Source organism: Doryrhamphus excisus, chromosome 15 (assembly GCF_030265055.1).
Source record: "Doryrhamphus excisus isolate RoL2022-K1 chromosome 15, RoL_Dexc_1.0, whole genome shotgun sequence".
Taxonomy (NCBI): domain Eukaryota; kingdom Metazoa; phylum Chordata; class Actinopteri; order Syngnathiformes; family Syngnathidae; genus Doryrhamphus; species Doryrhamphus excisus.
The window spans coordinates 14043556-14062500 of record NC_080480.1 but is presented as its reverse complement, the minus strand read 5'-3'; the positions used below and the strand labels follow the sequence as shown (position 1 = coordinate 14062500).

General features: G+C 40.3%; 2 protein-coding genes across 3 annotated transcripts in view; one reads left to right on the top strand and one right to left on the bottom strand.

Annotated features, from left to right (window-relative positions):
* The window catches only part of aanat2 (arylalkylamine N-acetyltransferase 2), a 3163-nt gene extending 2630 nt beyond the window's left edge, over positions 1 to 533 (top strand). The window contains exon 3 of the mRNA XM_058049187.1: positions 1 to 533. This exon is cut by the window's left edge and continues 14 nt beyond it. Coding sequence (XP_057905170.1) covers positions 1 to 292 — 292 coding nt within the window. The 3' untranslated portion in view covers positions 293 to 533.
* An 896-nt stretch (positions 534 to 1429) lies between these two features.
* rhbdf1a (rhomboid 5 homolog 1a (Drosophila)) overlaps positions 1430 to 18945 on the bottom strand; it is a 29159-nt gene continuing 11643 nt past the window's right edge. Inside the window, exons 2-19 of one of the 2 annotated variants that reach the window (XM_058049177.1) lie at positions 13619 to 13767; positions 12291 to 12430; positions 11908 to 12015; positions 10898 to 11111; positions 10035 to 10241; positions 9839 to 9961; positions 9601 to 9764; positions 8628 to 8879; positions 8440 to 8551; positions 8273 to 8347; positions 6735 to 6896; positions 6562 to 6662; positions 6432 to 6495; positions 6239 to 6333; positions 6088 to 6163; positions 4614 to 4714; positions 4039 to 4192; positions 1430 to 2872 (exon numbers count right to left, since the gene is read on the bottom strand). In XM_058049177.1, coding sequence (XP_057905160.1) covers positions 2453 to 2872; positions 4039 to 4192; positions 4614 to 4714; positions 6088 to 6163; positions 6239 to 6333; positions 6432 to 6495; positions 6562 to 6662; positions 6735 to 6896; positions 8273 to 8347; positions 8440 to 8551; positions 8628 to 8879; positions 9601 to 9764; positions 9839 to 9961; positions 10035 to 10241; positions 10898 to 11111; positions 11908 to 12015; positions 12291 to 12430; positions 13619 to 13738 — 2688 coding nt within the window. In that variant the 5' untranslated portion in view covers positions 13739 to 13767 and the 3' untranslated portion in view covers positions 1430 to 2452. The remainder of the gene's footprint in view (positions 2873 to 4038; positions 4193 to 4613; positions 4715 to 6087; positions 6164 to 6238; positions 6334 to 6431; positions 6496 to 6561; positions 6663 to 6734; positions 6897 to 8272; positions 8348 to 8439; positions 8552 to 8627; positions 8880 to 9600; positions 9765 to 9838; positions 9962 to 10034; positions 10242 to 10897; positions 11112 to 11907; positions 12016 to 12290; positions 12431 to 13618; positions 13768 to 18945) is intronic. The other variant, XM_058049178.1, reaches the window with a different exon arrangement.

Genomic DNA, 18945 nt, shown 5'->3' with positions numbered 1-18945 from the left:
TCACGTGCCGGACACGTCCACGGTGCACATCCACGTACTGTCGGTGCACCGCCATTGTCGCCAGCAGGGCAAAGGCTCCATCCTGCTGTGGCGCTACCTGCAGTACCTGCGCTGCATGCCCCGCCCCCGCCGGGCTCTCCTCATCTGCGAGGACTTCCTGGTGCCCTTCTACCTCAAGGCCGGCTTCAAGGAGAAAGGCCCGTCTGCCATCAGTGTGTCCAACATGCGTTTCCAAGAGATGGAGTACCTGCTTGGGGGGCAGGCGTACGCCAGGCGGAATAGCGGCTGCTAGCCCCGCCCTCCAAAAAAACAAACAATTCATCCAAAATGGACTCGCGCAGCACACAGGATTTCATTCCACTGTCATAGTTTGTACATCAACACATGTATATATTATATTTATATTTCAAGAAAAAACTCTCAGCTTTGTCATGTAGGTGAAAAAGTGTATTATTAGTATGAAATTTGCTCATTTTTCCATTTTTTTTTAATTTTCTGATATTTTCTTCTTGTAAATTTCTTTCTCGGCTTTATTCCCATAATGTTATAACTTTTTGTTTTCCTTTTTTTCTTATATAATTAAAACTTTAAAAATTAAATAAAAATTATAATAAAAATTCTACTAAAATGCTGTTATTTTGACTCATATTTTCACAGTTTTACTCTTGTACATTTGGGACTTTTGGACACTTCGTATTGACTTTATTCTAACAAAAATACAGTTTTTTCAAATTCTGCTGTTTTCTTTTTTTAATTTTCCAACTATTATTTTTTTTTCTTGTGAATTTCGTTCTAGGAATATTCTGATTTTTTTCTAATAATATTTTGATTTTATTCCCATAATGATATATTTTTTCCCCAACCAAATTTTCCCCAAAATTACATTTTTATTTTATTTTGTTTGATTCTTATATTATGTCTTATTTAAAAATATATATATATTTAAACTTCATTTTATTTATTTAAACTTAAAATAATTTTTCCTCACAAATTAACTTAATTATATTTTTTCCTTATTGTTTATTATTATTATTATTATTATTATTATTATTATTATTATTATTATTATTATTATTATTATTATTATTATTATTATTAATATACATATTTATTCTTGTAAAATTATGAATTTTTCTGGTTAGATTACAAAATTTTCTCTTAATATTTAGACTTTTTCTTGAAAATTTACAACTGATTGTACATCTTTTTTGTTGCGACTGCGTTTTAGTTTTCTTATTAAATGACCAAAAAAAAAAAGAAAAAATCCACGAGCAGCAAATGGCCCCTGAGCCCCATTTGGACACTTTCGGCTTTCTGTATATGTTCCTTACTAGGCAGCCTATGGTCACATGACCAAGCAGCCATGTGTGGATGCAACCTTAAAAGCTGCAATTTAAAAACGTGAAAAAAAAAGACAGACCATGTGAAATATTTTTTTGTTTTCTTTCTTGGTTTGTTGTTTTTCAGTTACATGTGTGGAGTAGACGGGCAGCTAAAACGCTACCCAGTTCAGGACAGCCATCACTTCTTGAGAAGCAATAAACACCAACAATAAACAAAAGTCAAAAGGAAGAAAAAAAAACAAACAAACACAACATTTGAGTGCTCGGCATAATGTAAGAAAATAAAAAGAAGTTATGGCAGTAGTTGGTACATTTTTATCTTTCAACAAGGCACCAGAGGTTTGATATTGGGTCCATATATTGGTTATGTTTTTGTTTTTGTCCCTGCTTTTTCTCTTTTGAGGTTGCCTGAATGACTTGGATGGAAGAGGAGGAGAGCCAACAGTAGAAAATAAATACTTATTTTGTTCTGGACAGTCAGTATGGATCGGGATTATGAAAAAAAAAAAAATCTGAATTAAATGTCAAAATGGATGAAAAAGTGACGGTTTTGAATGATTAAAATGGAATAATTCTGTGTTTTGGATATGAATCAGCAGTTTTAAGCAGTATGGTTGTAGAAGTACTACATCCAAACACAAAAAAGTATTCCAAAACGCTATATTTCTATTTAACGTTTGAATTATGACTAAAAGCACTTGTGAAAAAGGTTTGAGTTCCACTTTGAGAATCTAATCTAGAATTATAGTCAAACTATCATGTTCAAAACTATTAAATGATGTCATAATTATTCGCAGTTGAAGTATAATGCCCAAAAAATGTGGAAAAACACTTAAAAAGATTAGTATTATTTGTTCTAAATACAAATTATGAGTACACATTTCAGGGTGAAATTGGACTTGGATTTTCCACATGTGGCTCTGATCCTCCTCCAATTAAAAAATGACAAAACGAGTGAAAATGAGTGAAAAGTTCTTAGCTTTTTGTGTGCCTCAGAGATTCCAACACCTCCACGCTGAAGAAAGAAGGTCCTGACGGGGGGGGAGAGAGGGAAGGGGGGTGACGTATACTTACCGGAGTAGAAAAATCCCAAAGCTTGGTTGTCCTGTTCAGTGGAGATGCGCGTTGAGGTCGTACTTCTCGCAGAACTTGTCCGTGAAAGGGATGCAGGTGAGCAACTCGCACCACTCGCACTTGATGGGGTAGACGTAGAAGAGCACGACCAGGCCGGAGAAGAGGCCCACAAAGACCAGCAGGAAGACCATGATCTGGCAACGCTTGCGGTACAGGTCCATGCGGCCGAAGCTGATGTACGGCAGGAAGGCGAAGGACAGGAAGAAGCCCGACACGAAGCCGCTGATGTGGGCGAAGTTGTCGATCCACGGCAGCAGGCCGAAGGCGAAGAGGAAGAGCACCACGCACAGCAGTTTGGTGAAGGCCCGCCAAGGCTGAGCCAGGATCTGCCAGCTCTGGAACAGCTCCACGAACAGGCAAGCCAGGATGCCGAACTGAGAACCCGCTGGTCCCACCTGCAACACGCGGGAAGGGCCGTTGGTCATGTGACTTCCATAACCAACCAGAATGGCCATTTTTGCAACAATCCGTACACCAATTGGGCCAGAAATATGTCACATTAAAAATTGACAGCAATTACTAATAATAAGGGGATGAAAACCACATCAAAAAATTTAAAACTATTAATATTAATATTATAAATTATTAATAAAATTAATATTATAAATTATTATTAAGTAATAATTATAAATTATTAATAAATTAATAATTATAAATTATTAATAAATTAATAAATTATAGAAACTAATTTATAATATTATTAATCACAGCTCTTCTTTTTCCAGGAGCAAAATCACATGAATAATGTGAATATATTATGAATTATATTATAATATATATTATATTATGAATATTATGAATAATAATATTATAAATTATAAATATTATATATATTATAAATATTTATCAATTATAAATTATAAATATTATAAATTATTATTATTATTACTTATTATTAAGGAATAATTATAAATTATTAATAAATTGTTAATTATTATTAATTATAGAAACGAATTTATAATATTATTTTACTTACTACTATTACTGCTTAAATTAATATTTAAAGTAAAATAAGTTAAAAATAATCAAATGAATGAATGAATGAATATATATTATTTAAATATATTAAATGTGAATTATGGGTAAATAAATGTAAATATATATATTTTAGTATTATAATATTTCAAATATAAGGTAAAAAATGATGAAAAATTCTGCTTTTACTTTAGTTTATTTGATAGAATTTTGTTGTAAATACAAAATTAAATAATGAAAAATGTGTGTTTAAAAAAATACTAGTATTGAGTCCACACAACTTGAATTTATGATTTATGATAACTACTATTTTGGTAGTAGAAATTGGCCTTTTCATAATATTTTAGTAAATGTTGGCTTTGGAAAGTAATGGGGACCATTTAATGACACCATTTTAATTCTTTCCACCAGCCCTCATGTATGAATTTCCACTTTTAGCCATTGTTAATGTGTGCCTTTTCCAGGAAGTGGCTTTTTTCAGGCTTCTGATTGGCTCAAATGGCCACCTGTTGCCCCACAGCCTACTATATACAGTACGCATTACTATGCATCCATATGTTATTTATTCATGATTGACATTGATCACCTCGGCTCTGTACGGGAGGAAGATGGCCGACGCCAGGTTTCCGGTGATGCCGCTGACGATGTAGATGATGGAGATGCGCAGCCAGCCCGCCAGCTTCTCCAGGTCCCTCAGGATGGTCATCTGGAAAGCCACCGACACCATGCAGTGGAGGATCCTGGGAGGAAGATGGGAGTTCAAGATGGAGGATTAGCACGTGTGTTCGGCACGTGTCGGGGAAGCTAATCCTCCGCTGCAGACTTTACTTATCAGACCGTCTCAATGCCAGAGAAGCTTAATGATGCCACTTTCTTTAATTAACAAACTCAAAGCATGAAGAGGTCATCTTGACTGAGGTCAACTATTTCTTTTCTAAACACACACACACACACACACACACACACACACACACACACACGCAATCTAATCTACGAAAACAGTCTTTGTCAGTCCCCGGAAGATGTGTACCCGAGCAGCGGTTCAGGAGTAGAAGCGTTATCTTACCCAAACAAATACATAAAGTATTTACTGCTGTTACTATGGCAACAAGAGCCGACAATTGTTCCAAGACAAAAGGCCATATGAGGCGGGAGACTCACCCTGCGTGCAGGAAGAGCGAGAGCCACAGTCTGTAAAACTGATCCGGGATCTCAGGGTTGAGGAAAGGCAGCAACCCGCACACATCGTCCATGCAATGCACCTGCAAGATGGAGCACTAGCATTTTAGCATACTGTATATTAACATGCTACGCCTATTTATTAGCACTGTAGCATACTGTATGTTCACATGCTACGCCTGCATATTAGCACTTTAGCATACTGTATGTTGACATGCTACGCCTCCATATTAGCACTTTAGCATAGCTACACCTGCATATTAGCACTTTAGCATACTGTATGTTCACATGCTACGCCTGCATATTAGAACTTTAGCATACTGCATGTTGACATGCTACATCTGCATATTAGCACTTTAGCATACTGTATGATGACATGCTACGTCTGCATATTAGCACTTTAGCATAGCTACACCTGCATATTAGCACTTTAGCATACTGTATGTTCACATGCTACGCCTGCATATTAGAACTTTAGCATACTGCATGTTGACATGCTACATCTGCATATTAGCACTCTAGCATACTGTATGATGACATGCTACGTCTGCATATTAGCACTTTAGCATACTGTATGTTGACATGCTACGCCTGCATATTAGCACTTTAGCATACTGTATGTTGACATGCTACGCATGCATATTAGCACTTTAGCATACTGTATGTTGACATGCTACGCCTGCATATTAGCACTTTAGCATAATGTATCTTCACATGCTACGTCTGCATATTAGCACTTTAGTATACTGTATATTAACATGCTACGCCTGCTTATTAGCACACTGTATGTTGACATGCTATGCCTGCATATTAGCACTTTAGCATACTGTATCTTGACATGCTACGCCTGCATATTAGCACTTTAGCATAGCTATGCCTGCATATTAGCACTTTAGCATACTGTATGTTGACATGCTACGCCTGCATATTAGCACTTTAGCATACTGTATGTTGACATGCTACGCCTGCATATTAGCACTTTAGCATAATGTATCTTCACATGCTACGTCTGCATATTAGCACTTTAGTATACTGTATATTAACATGCTACGCCTGCTTATTAGCACACTGTATGTTCACATGCTACGCCTGCATATTAGCACTTAAGCATACTGTATGTTCACATGCTACGCCTGCTTATTAGCACTTTAGTATACCGTATATTAACACGCTACGCCTATTTATTAGTACTTTAGCATAGCATAGCATATTTATGTGTTATAAGTGCATATTAGTACTTTAGCATACTGTATGTTTACATGCTACGCCTGCCTATTAGCACTTTAGCATACTGTATGTTTACATGCTATGCCTGCATATTAGCACTTTAGCATACTGTATATTAACGTGTTATAAGTGCATATTAGAATACTGTATATTAACGTGTCATAAGTACAAATTAGCAAACTGTATATTTACGTGTTATAAGTGTATATTAGCATACTGTATAGCTTACTTGGGAGCAGAGAGTGGCTTCCTCATGAAAGTAGCCGTTCATGAAGTCACAATATTCCCGGGATGTGATTTCGCACCTGGAAAACGAAGCGCTGTGATTAATTAACGAGACGGAGATAATCAATGTCGAGTTCTTCAATGGCCATCTTTACCTTCCTTTGGTTCCGATGCAGCAGGGTCGTCCCGTGATGGTGCAGTCGATGTGAGGCAGGTTGGTGTGGTTCCCTGTGTTGTACCTGGTGCAAATCTGACAGCAAAAGATCACGCGTGAACTTTAACCTTTCTTTAAACTTTAACCTAAATGTCGACTAAACAGCCGTTGCTAATAAAAACAATAGCACTCACTGGCCACTTGGTGATGTCATCGGGCCATTCGTGAGGAGAGACAGAGGCGGGCTCCAGGCATATGCTGAAAGAAGAAGAACCAATAAAGACCAATGGTGTCTAGCTAGCCGTGTAGAACGTTGGATAGTACCTGGGGTCCTGATGGCAAACAGAGCCGTATTGTCTGTCTTTGCCGTTTAGCTGCGGGGTGCTGGAATGCCGCGGCCACTTCACCCACACCGCCAGCGTGCTCTGTTCAAGAAAAGGCAGAAAAAGTCACAATCACTCGCTTTTCTTCCGGTGCGGAGACATTTACTGACCCACCGAGCACTCCTCCTCTGAGGTTTGCAAGCATCCGGAGCGATCGTTGCGCACGCAGCAGGCGGAGTTGCGTTCGATGGCTCGTTTTTCCCTGATGAACTCATGCACTTGCTGGTCCTGCCTCATGCATGGAGAGTATTTGGCCCCCAAGTGGATCAGCGCCTCCTGTGGGTTCACAGCAGGAGTTGCATTAAAAACAGTACATTTACAGTACAGACGCCCTAATATCCCTCATTCATTCATTTTATACTGCTTATCCTCATGAGGGTCACGGGGGGTGCTGGAGCCTATCCCAGCCGCTTTTGGGCGAGAGGTGGGGTACACCCCGGACCGGTCGCCAGCCAATCACAGGGCACATATAGACCATTTACACTCACATTCATACCTATGGCAAACGCTTAGCTTTAATGCTAATTAGTTGTTTACAGTAATCCCTCATTTATCCTGCTTAATTGGTTCCACACCTGACAATGATACGTACATAAGGATTCCTTATTTATGAATCAAATACAGGTATTTTAGGAGCTAGAACATAAAAAAACCTGTTTACATCCTTGTTAATATGTTTTCTTACATTATTAGAGCCCTCTAGACATGAAATAGCACCCCTATAGTCACTTTTACACTCGTATTATCCAATATAGTAGAAATCATGGGTGAAAACAAGACATCCATTCATTCATTTTCTACCGCTTATCCTCACGAGGGTCGCAGGGTCATGCTGGAGTCTATCCCAGCTGACTACAGGCGAGAGGTGGGGTACACCCTGGACTAGTGGCCAGCCAATCACAGGGCACATATAGACAAACAACCATTCACACTCACATTCATACCTATGGCAAGCCTGCCATTTGACGCTTAGCTTTAATGCTAATTAGTTGTTTAAAGTAATCCCTCATTTATCCTGCTTAATTGGTTCCACACCTGACAATGATACGTACATTTCCACTAAATAGGATTCCTTATTTATGAATCAAATACAGGTATTTTTGGAGCTAGAACATAAAAAACCTGAATTGTTAAACCTTGTTAATATGTTTTCTTACATGATTAGAGCCCTCTTGACATGAAATAGCACCCCTATTGTCTACTTTTACACTCGTATTATCCAATATAGTAGAAATAATGGGTGAAAACAAGACATTCATTCATTCATTTTCTACCGCTTATCCTCACGAGGGTCGCAGGGTCATGCTGGAGTCTATCCCAGCTGACTACAGGCAAGAGGTGGGGTACACCTTGGACCGGTGGCCAGCCAATCACAGGGCACATATAGACAAACAACCATTCACACTCACATTCATACCTATGGACAATTTGGAGTCACCAATTAACCTAGCATGTTTTTGGAATGTGGGAGGAAACCAGAGTACCCGGCAAACTCCACACAGAGATTGCCGAGGGTGGAATTGAACCCTGGTCTCCTAGCTGTGAGGTCTGCGCGCTAACCACTCAACCGCCGTGCCGCCCCCTAATATCCCTGAATGTAAATAATGCAACAACGACAAAATGTCCAATGCCGGCACTGTACACGTACTTACCGAGCTTGGCCCAACCCAGAAGTTCTCCTGCTGCACAAACTTGACATTTTCGTACACACCTTTGTTTCTTAAAACCTGAATAGGGGGGTGGGGGTGGGGGGGGGGGCATATGACCATCATTGTCTCGAATTACAGCCCAATCATTATTAACCAGTGCATGGACTCACAGAATCAACCGTCTCGTGCTGGGAGAAGCCCACCGGAGCGATGCCGTGGATGCAAACAGCCAGGATCGTAATGAGCAAGTGGACGAAGGTGATCCAGTAGGTAAAAAAAGGCCTGTTTAACGGACACGTCATTAGGTACACCTCCATAATGGAACAAGCGGCGTGTGAAGGGACACGTTGAAACACACCTGTGGTCGTCCATGTCCTCGATCTGCCTCTTCACGTAGCTGTCGATGCGCTTGCGGTACGTGCGGTTGGTCAGCTTCCCCACCATCCCCAGCCCGTACGGCCTCTTCTCCCGGGCAAAAAGCTTCTTGACGGGCACCACGATCCTTTGGCCACGCCGCTGCCCGTTGACGCTCACCACTTCCTGGCGTAAGGGCACCTTCGGGGGGCCTGGGGTTCCTTCTTTGGCTTTACGCCATCCGCGCTCTAAAGGTCTGAGTGACAGAAATAAAATTGGTTAGGTCAGGGGTCTCAAACACGCGGACCGCGGGCCAAATGTGGCCCGCAGGACACTAGTTTGAGGCCCCCGCCTTGATATGAAAGTTTAATGTTAGTTTGATATGGATGCTGTATGGTATCATGTACCCAGGAAAAATGATTACGTTTGATTAATGTTCATGTTAAAGGTTAAATAACTGTTAATAGTTATCCTCCCTATCCGTGTGGAAGTGGTAAGTTTTTGGCTATTTAAGTTTAAAGGAAATAACTTGAAGGCTACCGTTTAGGTTGCTAGCTCTCTAGTTTGCGAGTTAGCATGTGTCTCAAGACCCTGCAGTTGCGCAATATGTTGTAAATAAAAAGAGTATAAATGTGACTATAGTCGTGTTTTGTCATGTCTACAGGGCTCTAATAATGCTTTGTTCATTTTAATCTGAAAAAATAATTATTTGTCTACCCACCAACTATATGTGGTTTCTTAAGTTTTTATTATTTGCCGTTTTATTATTATTATTATTTATTTATTACTTATTGATTGATTTTCTTTATTCTTTATTTTTTTGTGCAGAAAAATAAAAATTAAGATATTTGAGAACATATATGTATATATATAGAATCTAATATACTAGTAGTTCAAGTATTTGTGGTACTTCTCAATTCAAAGACACTTTCATCCAAGCAGTACAAAGTGCGCCATCTAGTGGAAGCTGCACTTACAGCATCAGGTGACTTCTCTCCAGGGCCGTTTTATCCAGCGCGCTTCCCGTCAGATCCGTCTCGTCCTTCTTGTTGCCATGCTCCGCCTCCTTCAGTGCCGCTTCCGACGGCGACTCGAATACCTCGTCGGCGTACGTGGAGAGCTCTTCGTGCATTAGAATATCCTAGCAGGCGTAGAATGCTAATTGGTATACAAACCGGAATGGTCACATGAGTGTATGATTGTTGTTGGGCGTACTCGGGCAAAGAAGGATGTGTCCAGCTCATCAGGAAAATCCATGATGTCTTCCTCCATGAAGCTGGCAGGAGTAAAACTGCGTCTGTGGGCCCGTCGTAGGGTGCTGTCCCGTATTGAGCGCCCCTGACCCACAAAAGATACACCAATTGACGCCCAATCCTAAGATGATGCTCATAAAATTGTACACCGGCCCCACCTTGACCAGAGCTGCCGCCGCCCTGAAGCTCATCTTGGCGACCGATTCCCTCTTGCGTCGGCGAGGCATTCGGTTGAGGCCCGAGCGTGAGCTGGTGAAGGAGCAGAGCGACGCCGCCCCCGGGGTGATAGGGGTCTGGGGCACGCTGTAGCCGTCTACTTCCTCCACCATACGGAAGGCTCGGCCTCGTGCCAGGGGGTCCACGATCTGGGGAAGGGGGACGGATTAGACTGAATCCAAAGTGACGACAACAGAACCTCTGAGGTCAGATGACTTTCTAATCATGAATGACATCACGCCATTTTAATGGGGATGACAAACAGGCAAAGGGTGATGATAACCATAGAAACAGATTTATTCATTCATTTTCTACCGCGTATCCTTACGAAGGTCGCGATGGGTGCTGGAGCCTATCCCAGCTGTCTTCATACACCCCGGACTGGTCGCCAGCCAATCACAGGGCACATATAGACAAACAACCATTCACACTCACATTCATACCTATGGACAATTTGGAGTCGCTAATTAGCAACTAGCATGTTTTTGGAATGTGGGAGGAAACCGGAGTACCCGGAGAAAACCCACACATGCACGAGGAGAACATGAAAACTCCACACAGAGATATTTGAGGATTGGAATTGAACCCTGGTTTCCTAGCAGTGAGGTCTGCGCGCTAATCACTCGACCGCCGTGTCGCCCATAGAATAAATGAGAATAAAATTTATGTAGTTTTCCTATTATATTATGTAGTTTTCCTATTAAGTGAAACAGTTTGACACTGGAACAGACAAATTCCATTATTTCCAATGAAAAAATGTTATTCTTCTTATTCTTCTTATTATTAAACAATGCATTGTTTTTACCTTCTGCATGCCATGCTGGGAGGCGGGGACATACAACGGAGGCGGAGTCTCAGTGCTGGTCAAAGAGATGTTGTCCTGGCTGGGCAGGTCCATCTCGCGGATCACCTGCGGCTTCAACTTGCCGTAGCGTAGGCTGCAGTGGCGGAGGCTCTTCCTCTGCCATTTTTGCGTGGCGTCGCCGTCCTTGCTGACCCCGAACCAGTCGGCGGTGCCCCTGAGCGATTAAAGTTCACGTTTACTTATGAAAAACAGGAGCCTGATAAGAGGATACTTTCCCTGGATGCTATGAGGAGGGAGGGAACAAGTCTGGGCATGTTTGGGACTAGGGCATGTGTATAGTGTGTGCGTGTGTGTGTGTGTGTGTGTGTGTGTGTGTGTGTGATTTCAGCACCGTTTTTATTACAGTATATCTTCTCAAGGGACTGTACAATAGATATGAAAGTTAGATTTCCTTTAGAGTAGTCACTGTACAGCTTGTATCGCGGTATAGATTTATTATTTATTATCCGCTCAAAGTGCGTCAACACATTATTGTCCCATTGTGAAGATACACACCAATATTAGCTGTAACGTAATGAGTGGTACGCTACCCCCCCCCCCCAAAAAAAAGTTTGTTATATTTATCCACCTGCCGCAGCGGTGACGCAAAAGGATAACAACGACCAACACACGCAATCATATTGTTTGCACTCCCAGTCTCAGCAAACAACGCCCCGGGACAGGAAGTGGAAACATTCTTCACAAAGGAATGCTGAGTGAAGTGGGCTAATTAAAAGCCGCAGAGTAGCCCACGCAGCCACAATATTAGGTACACCAATGAAATGAGAATTGTTTTTTCTTCATATTTTTTCCAAATAAGCCTTATTATTTATGTTGTATTTTCTTTCGGTTAATGCTAATAATTACTATATATATTATAATTAATATAACAATTGAATCGTAGTACACATACAGTACAGTGTCGGTGTGTACTCTCGCAGTAACACACAGGCCGGGTACACCCTGCGTACCTGAGCAGGGTTCTGGAGAGCGAGTGGTGCTTCCTGGTGCTGCGCCGAGCAGCTCGCTGGCCCTTAATGGGCACCGTGTTAATCCGCTCAAAGTGAACCCTCCTGCTGCTGTCGCCGGGCGGGTCGGGCAGATGAAGGAAGGAAGGTGCATAGGGAAGTAGAAGAAGAAGAAGAAGAAGAAGAAAAAGAAGAGAAAAGACAAGAACGAGCAGTGAAAAGGAAGCAATGGCGTCGTCATGCAAGGCGGAAAGTACTTGCTGATCACATGTTAGCATCACGCAAGGCGAGCAAGGTCAAGCTGTTAGTCAGAAACAACCGTGCATCAAAGTAGGAAGCACAAAAGGGAAAACGCCAGGAGGTGCAAGTGTGTAAATCAAACTCACCTCTTTATGGTTTGAGTGATGGACGACTGGCGCTGTAAGACAGGCCTCCGGGTGTCGAAGAAGTCGCGGGGCGGGGACTGGAGGTGAGAGGTCTCTACCGGCATGCTGATGCTGCGGAGGAAGCCCTGCCGCTTCATCGGCTATGGAGGGGGCATAACAGTTACACCAAGCTGGTACAGGGAAGGTACTTTTACTATTTTAGCCCTTTTTTTAATGATATTTTCTTTGTATTTTTTATATTATTTTATTTTTTCAATTTAATTAATATATATTATACTATTATATTATATAATATATATATTAATATATAATATTTAATTATATATTTATATTTATTTTTTATTTTATATATAATAATATATATTTTTTATTTTTATTTTATTTTAATAACACATATTCATAAGAGTCACGTGGTAAAAGTCATCAAAAAAGTCATTAATATTAATTTAATAATGCAATAATGTAGTTTAATGTGTTTTAAAAGAGAAATTAAACAACATTGAGTTTGCAATTTAAATTAAATGTTTTATAATATACTACAGATTTAATAACCAGTATCATAAATAAACAAAATTTATTTTGACCTGACACAAATAAACGGTTGTCAGTGTGAGAGGTCTCACTCGCTCACATTTTGTATTTGTAAACATTTGTGGGCGGGTTTAAGAGCTAATATGCTAACAATAAGACAAATAGTAATACAAAAATATGCTTGCTGATTGTATTGTTTTAAAAAATGGCCCATACTTCTGAAATTGATATCCTTTTACATAACATTTGATGTAATTATTGTTGTAGTTGCACATTCAATCATTTACCATAGATAAAAACAGATTTATATCGGCGATTAAATGCAATTAATTGTGAGTTAACTAAAGACCAAATGTGACTAATCACAATCAAATATTTTAATCGATTGACAGCCACATTCAAAATGTGAAACATGTCAGTAAAGTATGCAAATTGTTACATATATATATATATATATATAAATATTATATATGTATAATACTGTATATATTTCACAGGGAAAGACCACAAACTTACTACTGATAATAGAATAAGTGCAACATTTACAAGACAATTATAACAAATCATGACTGACTATAACTCTTTCATCATTATTTATTGTGGTTTTCATGTTCCTTTAAGTTAATTATAAGTTTTTTTAAAATAAACTTAAAAAAGAGAAAAAATATCAGCAAGGTATGCCAATTTTTGGAATATTTTAATATGCTATTTCACAAGTTAACATACATTTATTTATTTGTTTGCAACAAATGTAAATATCACATTATTTTATCAATATCTGTAAGTAGTTTGAGCACCTGAACAAAAGTGGGAGGCTCGTCCAGAGACATCTGAGTGGCAGGAATGTCCAGTCGAAGCCAGGGGGGCTTCTTCCTCTGCAGGCTGCTGGTGCTCTCTCGCCGTGGTGGTTCTGCCATGTTGTGTGTCCCCACCCCACGCCTGCCAGCTGTAGAAAGAGATGAAAGTGTTGTTTATTTTCTTTCTTTGAAGAACACCCAAAGCATCGAAACTGAATGCAATGCTGTTGTAGTTGCTTGTAGTGCCGACTGACGCCACAGGAGTGTGCTAAAGGCTCTTATTTACATCCACTTGGTATACAGTATATTGAGTGATGTGTTTTACTGTACACCTATATGTTGTGAAAATAAAACAACAACAAAATGGGCAGTTTTGCAGCTGAAGTAGCTTCCTTTTCTAAACTTAGATGAACATCTGAGATGCTTTCTGAGAAGCTGTAGATCTTTCCCCCCACAGAAGGTTCCAGTTCCTGTCTTTTCTCTCTCATCATCAATTCCAACTGTTTTGTGGCGAACACAAAAGGTCAAGTCCTCAATTTCCTCCTCGTTTAAAGACAAAAAAAAGTGACCTCACTTGGCTTCTGTTGCTATTCTAACTCACCACAAGCTTCTGATTTCAACCAGGGGAACGACTGTGGGTGACAGGCAGTGGCGGAAGTGAAACAGACAGAAAAAGTCACCCCTAAAATGTGTCGTTATTCACTACGCTATCTCATACAATGGAGTCATCTTTGCACGTTGATACAATACAGCTCCTAATCCGCCTGCTCTTACATTCTAGTTCATTGTCACGTCCAAAACAGCAGAAGTCACTGATTGCAGAGGAGGGCTTAAAGACAACACGCTGACATTTCCTCCTTTCAATGATAAACACGCTTGATTGCTCAAGATGTTTGGCTTTGCAAACCAGCAGCTTTCTTTGATTATTCTTTCTGCACACGTTACTCGACTATCTTTATGTGCACCTCATGCTGGCCCATAAAAACTAAATCAACAACAAGAAGTCGTAACGTTGGCGTCTCCCTTGAGAAGCAGAAACGTCCTTGCTGTGGAGGAGAGCTGCACATGAGATGTGCGCTTGGCTCCAGCTCAAGCTGGAGGATTAGCCTCTTTCATCATCTCCTCACGGCCACGTTCACCAGTGGAACTCCTTTAAAGCCGCATGCCGTTCAAACAACTGCCAGGGCCCCCTAATCTCACTTTCAAGGTGATGGCGTTCTATCGTCATATCGTTATAGTTTACCTTCCACGCTGCATGAAGGCTTGTTTGGACTTCCAGAAACCAGAGCAAACACGCAGGACAGATGGGGATGGAACGCTTTGCTCACAAGACACGCCATTCCCGCCATCATCTGGTCCTCATGAGCCCTAAATAACAACTTCCTCCTCATCCATTAAGGCAGGAGACGGCGGACAAAACACAGAGCTGACATCCCTGCCAGGTGCACACACGTCCAGCCAGCCGAAATGACAAAGCCTGACGGGCGGAACAAATTTCCTTGAAGTGACCTATTGTATGAAGACAGTCCTTTTCACACAAACACTAGGCAGCCTCTTAAAAGTTCCATTTTGTACCATTTTGCCAATTTCAAATATGGTGGAATTTATAATTTAATGCTGCAAACCTGCCATTTGACGCTTAGCTTTAATGCTAATCAGTTGTTTACAGTAATCCCTCATTTATCCTGCTTAATTGGTTCCAGACCTGACAATGATACGTACATTTCCACTAAATAGGATTCCTTATTTATGAATCAAATACAGGTATTTTTGGAGCTAGAACATAAAAAACCTGTTTACATTTTTGTTAATATGTTTTCTTACATTATTAGAGCCCTCTTGACATGAAATAGCACCCCTATAGTCACTTTTATACTCGTATTATTCAATATAGTAGAAATAATGGGTGAAACCTACACCTAGGGTCGCAGGGTCATGCTGGAGCCTATCCCAGCTGACTACAGGCGAGAGGCGGGGTACACCCTGGACTGGTCGCCAGCCAATCACAGGGCACATATAGACAAACAACCATTCACACTCACATTCATACCTATGGACAATTTGGAGTCGCTAATTAACCTAGCATGTTTTTGGAATGTAGGAGGAAACCGGAGTACCCGGAGAAAACCCACGCATGCACGGGGAGAACATGCAAACTCCGCACAGAGATGGCCGAGGGTGGAATTGAACTTGGGTCTCCTAGCTGTGAGGCCCGTGTGCTAACCACTAATGCAGCCCTATTTCCACTAAATAGGATAAATAGGATCAAATACAGGTATTTTTGGAACTAGAACATAGAAAACCTGTTTACAACCTTGTTAATATGTTTTCATACATTATTAGAGCCCTCTAGACATGAAATAGCACCCCTATAGTCACTTTTACACTCATATTATCCAATATAGTAGCAAATAATGGGTGAAAACAAGACATATTAGATGTAAATAAGACTCACATGTTAGCATTAGGCAAGTTCCTTGTTTCCTGTCGTGGCCATGTGGTGTGTGTGTGTGTGTGTGTACACAAGGGGCGGGCTCATCAATATTTTCAACTCTCCAGCTCAATTTACATGCGGAGCAGGTATGACAACTATCAGATTCTGCATACAAAACAGTGAAGTGGGAAATTTCTACACTTGGAAATGCGTCCACAAAATACTACAGTATAGTAATAAGTACATATTATGACAAATTATTGGAATGTTTGAGATAGTCCTTTGAAAAAAACTGTTCCAAATGACCATGATGCATGCCATAGCGACATTCCACAAGTTCTCTGGCTGAGACTACAAAGAGCTTTAAAAAAAAAACATACACATAGAAAATGGCCAAGCTTCACGGACAGTAGCTGCCTGGTTTCCGGGCAATGGGGTTTTTGCAGAGGCGGCGTTGTGTGGACAGGCAGGAAGTGTTGACGTGAAACCTCATTAATGTGGCGAGTGAGACGTCCGGGTAGCTGACCACTATTACTACTACGCTTCTTGGCTGTCACATCATGTGTAGCACTTTAGCTTATCATACTGTACTAGCAGCATGGAAACAATAATAATAATACGTCTCGGACTGACCTTAAACATGCCCTCAGAAAAAGGTCAGCGCTTTAAAAAGGTCGTCATTTACTATAAACGGCTATGTGCAATTGTTATGTCTTGCTTCATGATGGAGTCAGGAACAATGCGAGGAAATGACACCATTCAAGCCTCTGGTTTTTCCCTTCTGCTGAGGCAAAACCAAAACAATTGTAAAGTATTTCACTGCAAGCCTCCAGTCCTGTAGGTGGCAGCAATGTGCATAGTAAAGCAACTGCACACGGAGAATAAGCCATTTTACCATAACAATTAAATAAAATCCTGCATCCAGCACATAGAACTTGAATCAAAAGAAGCCATTTTGTCATAATCTCCATAAAAACACATCAAAAAAGGGAGATAAAAGTATCAATCAAAGAACAACCTAGCTAGCCTCCTGGCTAACTACTACTAACAACCACAAATAAGCTAGTGAGTAATATTGATAGCCATTTCCTTAGTTTGTGTCTGTCCCACTTCCTGTTTCACTTCCTGCCATTCAAAGAGTTGAGTGGGTGGGCGGGACAACTTCTCATTGGCTTAATGTCCACTTATGATTGAGCCCCATGAATTCTACCTAGCAACAAGCTGCCAGGACAAGAATCCGTTCATATGTAACAATATATATAGATATATAGTACGTTGATTGGTTATAGTTTGATTTAAATTGTGGCGTTTTTGGAATGATTTGTGTTGCTTGTGTGATTTATAATTATCTACTTCTATGGAACTCCAAGATAAACTTTTACATTTTGTGGTGAGATATAGTATTAATCTAAAACCTTCTTAGCTATCTTCCAAGCTAACTACACATTAAAAATTTGCTAAATTGTTAGCTTTGGAGCTATCTAGCCTGATATATACAGTTAGCTTAGCTAACTTCCTAGCTTCCCAACTGTGGCTAGCTATCTTGCAGAGTTAATTACAGAATTAATTAGTAACTAGCTAAGAATTTATTTGTTTCTAGCTAAGTACAAACGGCAACCACTAATAACTTCTTAAATGGCTGGCTTCCTAGCTGTCGTCCGAGAAATAGATAGCTGGTTAACTTGCTGGATCGATAGTACACAACAAGATGGACGCTAAGAGGGTCATATTTGGGCACCTCGGGCCACAGGAAGCGAGTCCCAGTCGAGCGGCTGTCATCAGGTCGTACCGCGACGATATGCGACAGGCTGTCATGGCGATCCAGCCTTTTACGACATTAAAACACACACGCAGCAGAAATATCCGTCGCAGCTGACCCTGAGATCAAGTGTCACGGCGCGCTGGAGGGGCAAAGCCCTGCGCCGAGACGTCTGCTAAAAAAAAAAAAAAAAAGTTTAATGTTTTTCCGTATATTAGCAGTCGTTAAGCGGATGCACTTTTAATGGTTATGTCTCTGAAGGGCTGCAGAATGGAGCTACACAATGGTTTTAAGGCCTCCTCCCAGACAGACGCTCATAACTGTGTTTACTAAATGACAGCATCCAGCGCCAGTGATATGAATAGCTCCTGAAAGTATAAATGGCATCCTCAAAGCGGGCCCTCGGCATGCCGTGTATTTATAGAAGTCAATTTCAAATGCGACGTAAAAAAAAAGCTCGGAGAATTGCGCCTGATCGTATCCGAGCAAGGAACGACACAAGCTGGAATATCTGCTCTGCTGCTGGGCCTTGGTGAAACATTATTACATGCAAAGCTGACTCAACGCTTTGAATCATTTAGTCTGCTCGAGTTAATTATTTACCATGCGCTCCCCCCCTCCCCTTGCTGTTTCTGCCATTACACATACAGGTAGCACCCCCCCCCCCACCATCAGCATTATAATCTCTATTGTTTCAAGTGCAGATATCAGGATGACTGTGCTGAAGGCCAACACATACCAGAGCTTTCTTGTTTTATTAACCTTCATCACAGTCAGATAGCAATGAAAATGACATTTTACCGATTTTGTTTTTGTAAAAAAGCATGAATTTGTGGAACTGAATATGGTTATGAAAATGGATCTTCAAAGTATGGCTGAATTTACATGTGTATTACACTGACTATAAATGCAATAAACAATACAAATACATATTTCAGGAAAAAGCTACAAATATATCAGGTGAAAAAAACTCTGCAAGCAAGCAAGTAGTCATCTTTTCACAATTACATTTTAATTTATTTTTTTTACATTTTAAATTTAATTTAAATAAAAATAACAAATTTAAATTTATTATTTTTTTACATTTTTAATTTAAAAAATCAAAAAATTAAAATGCAAAAAATAATAAACTTA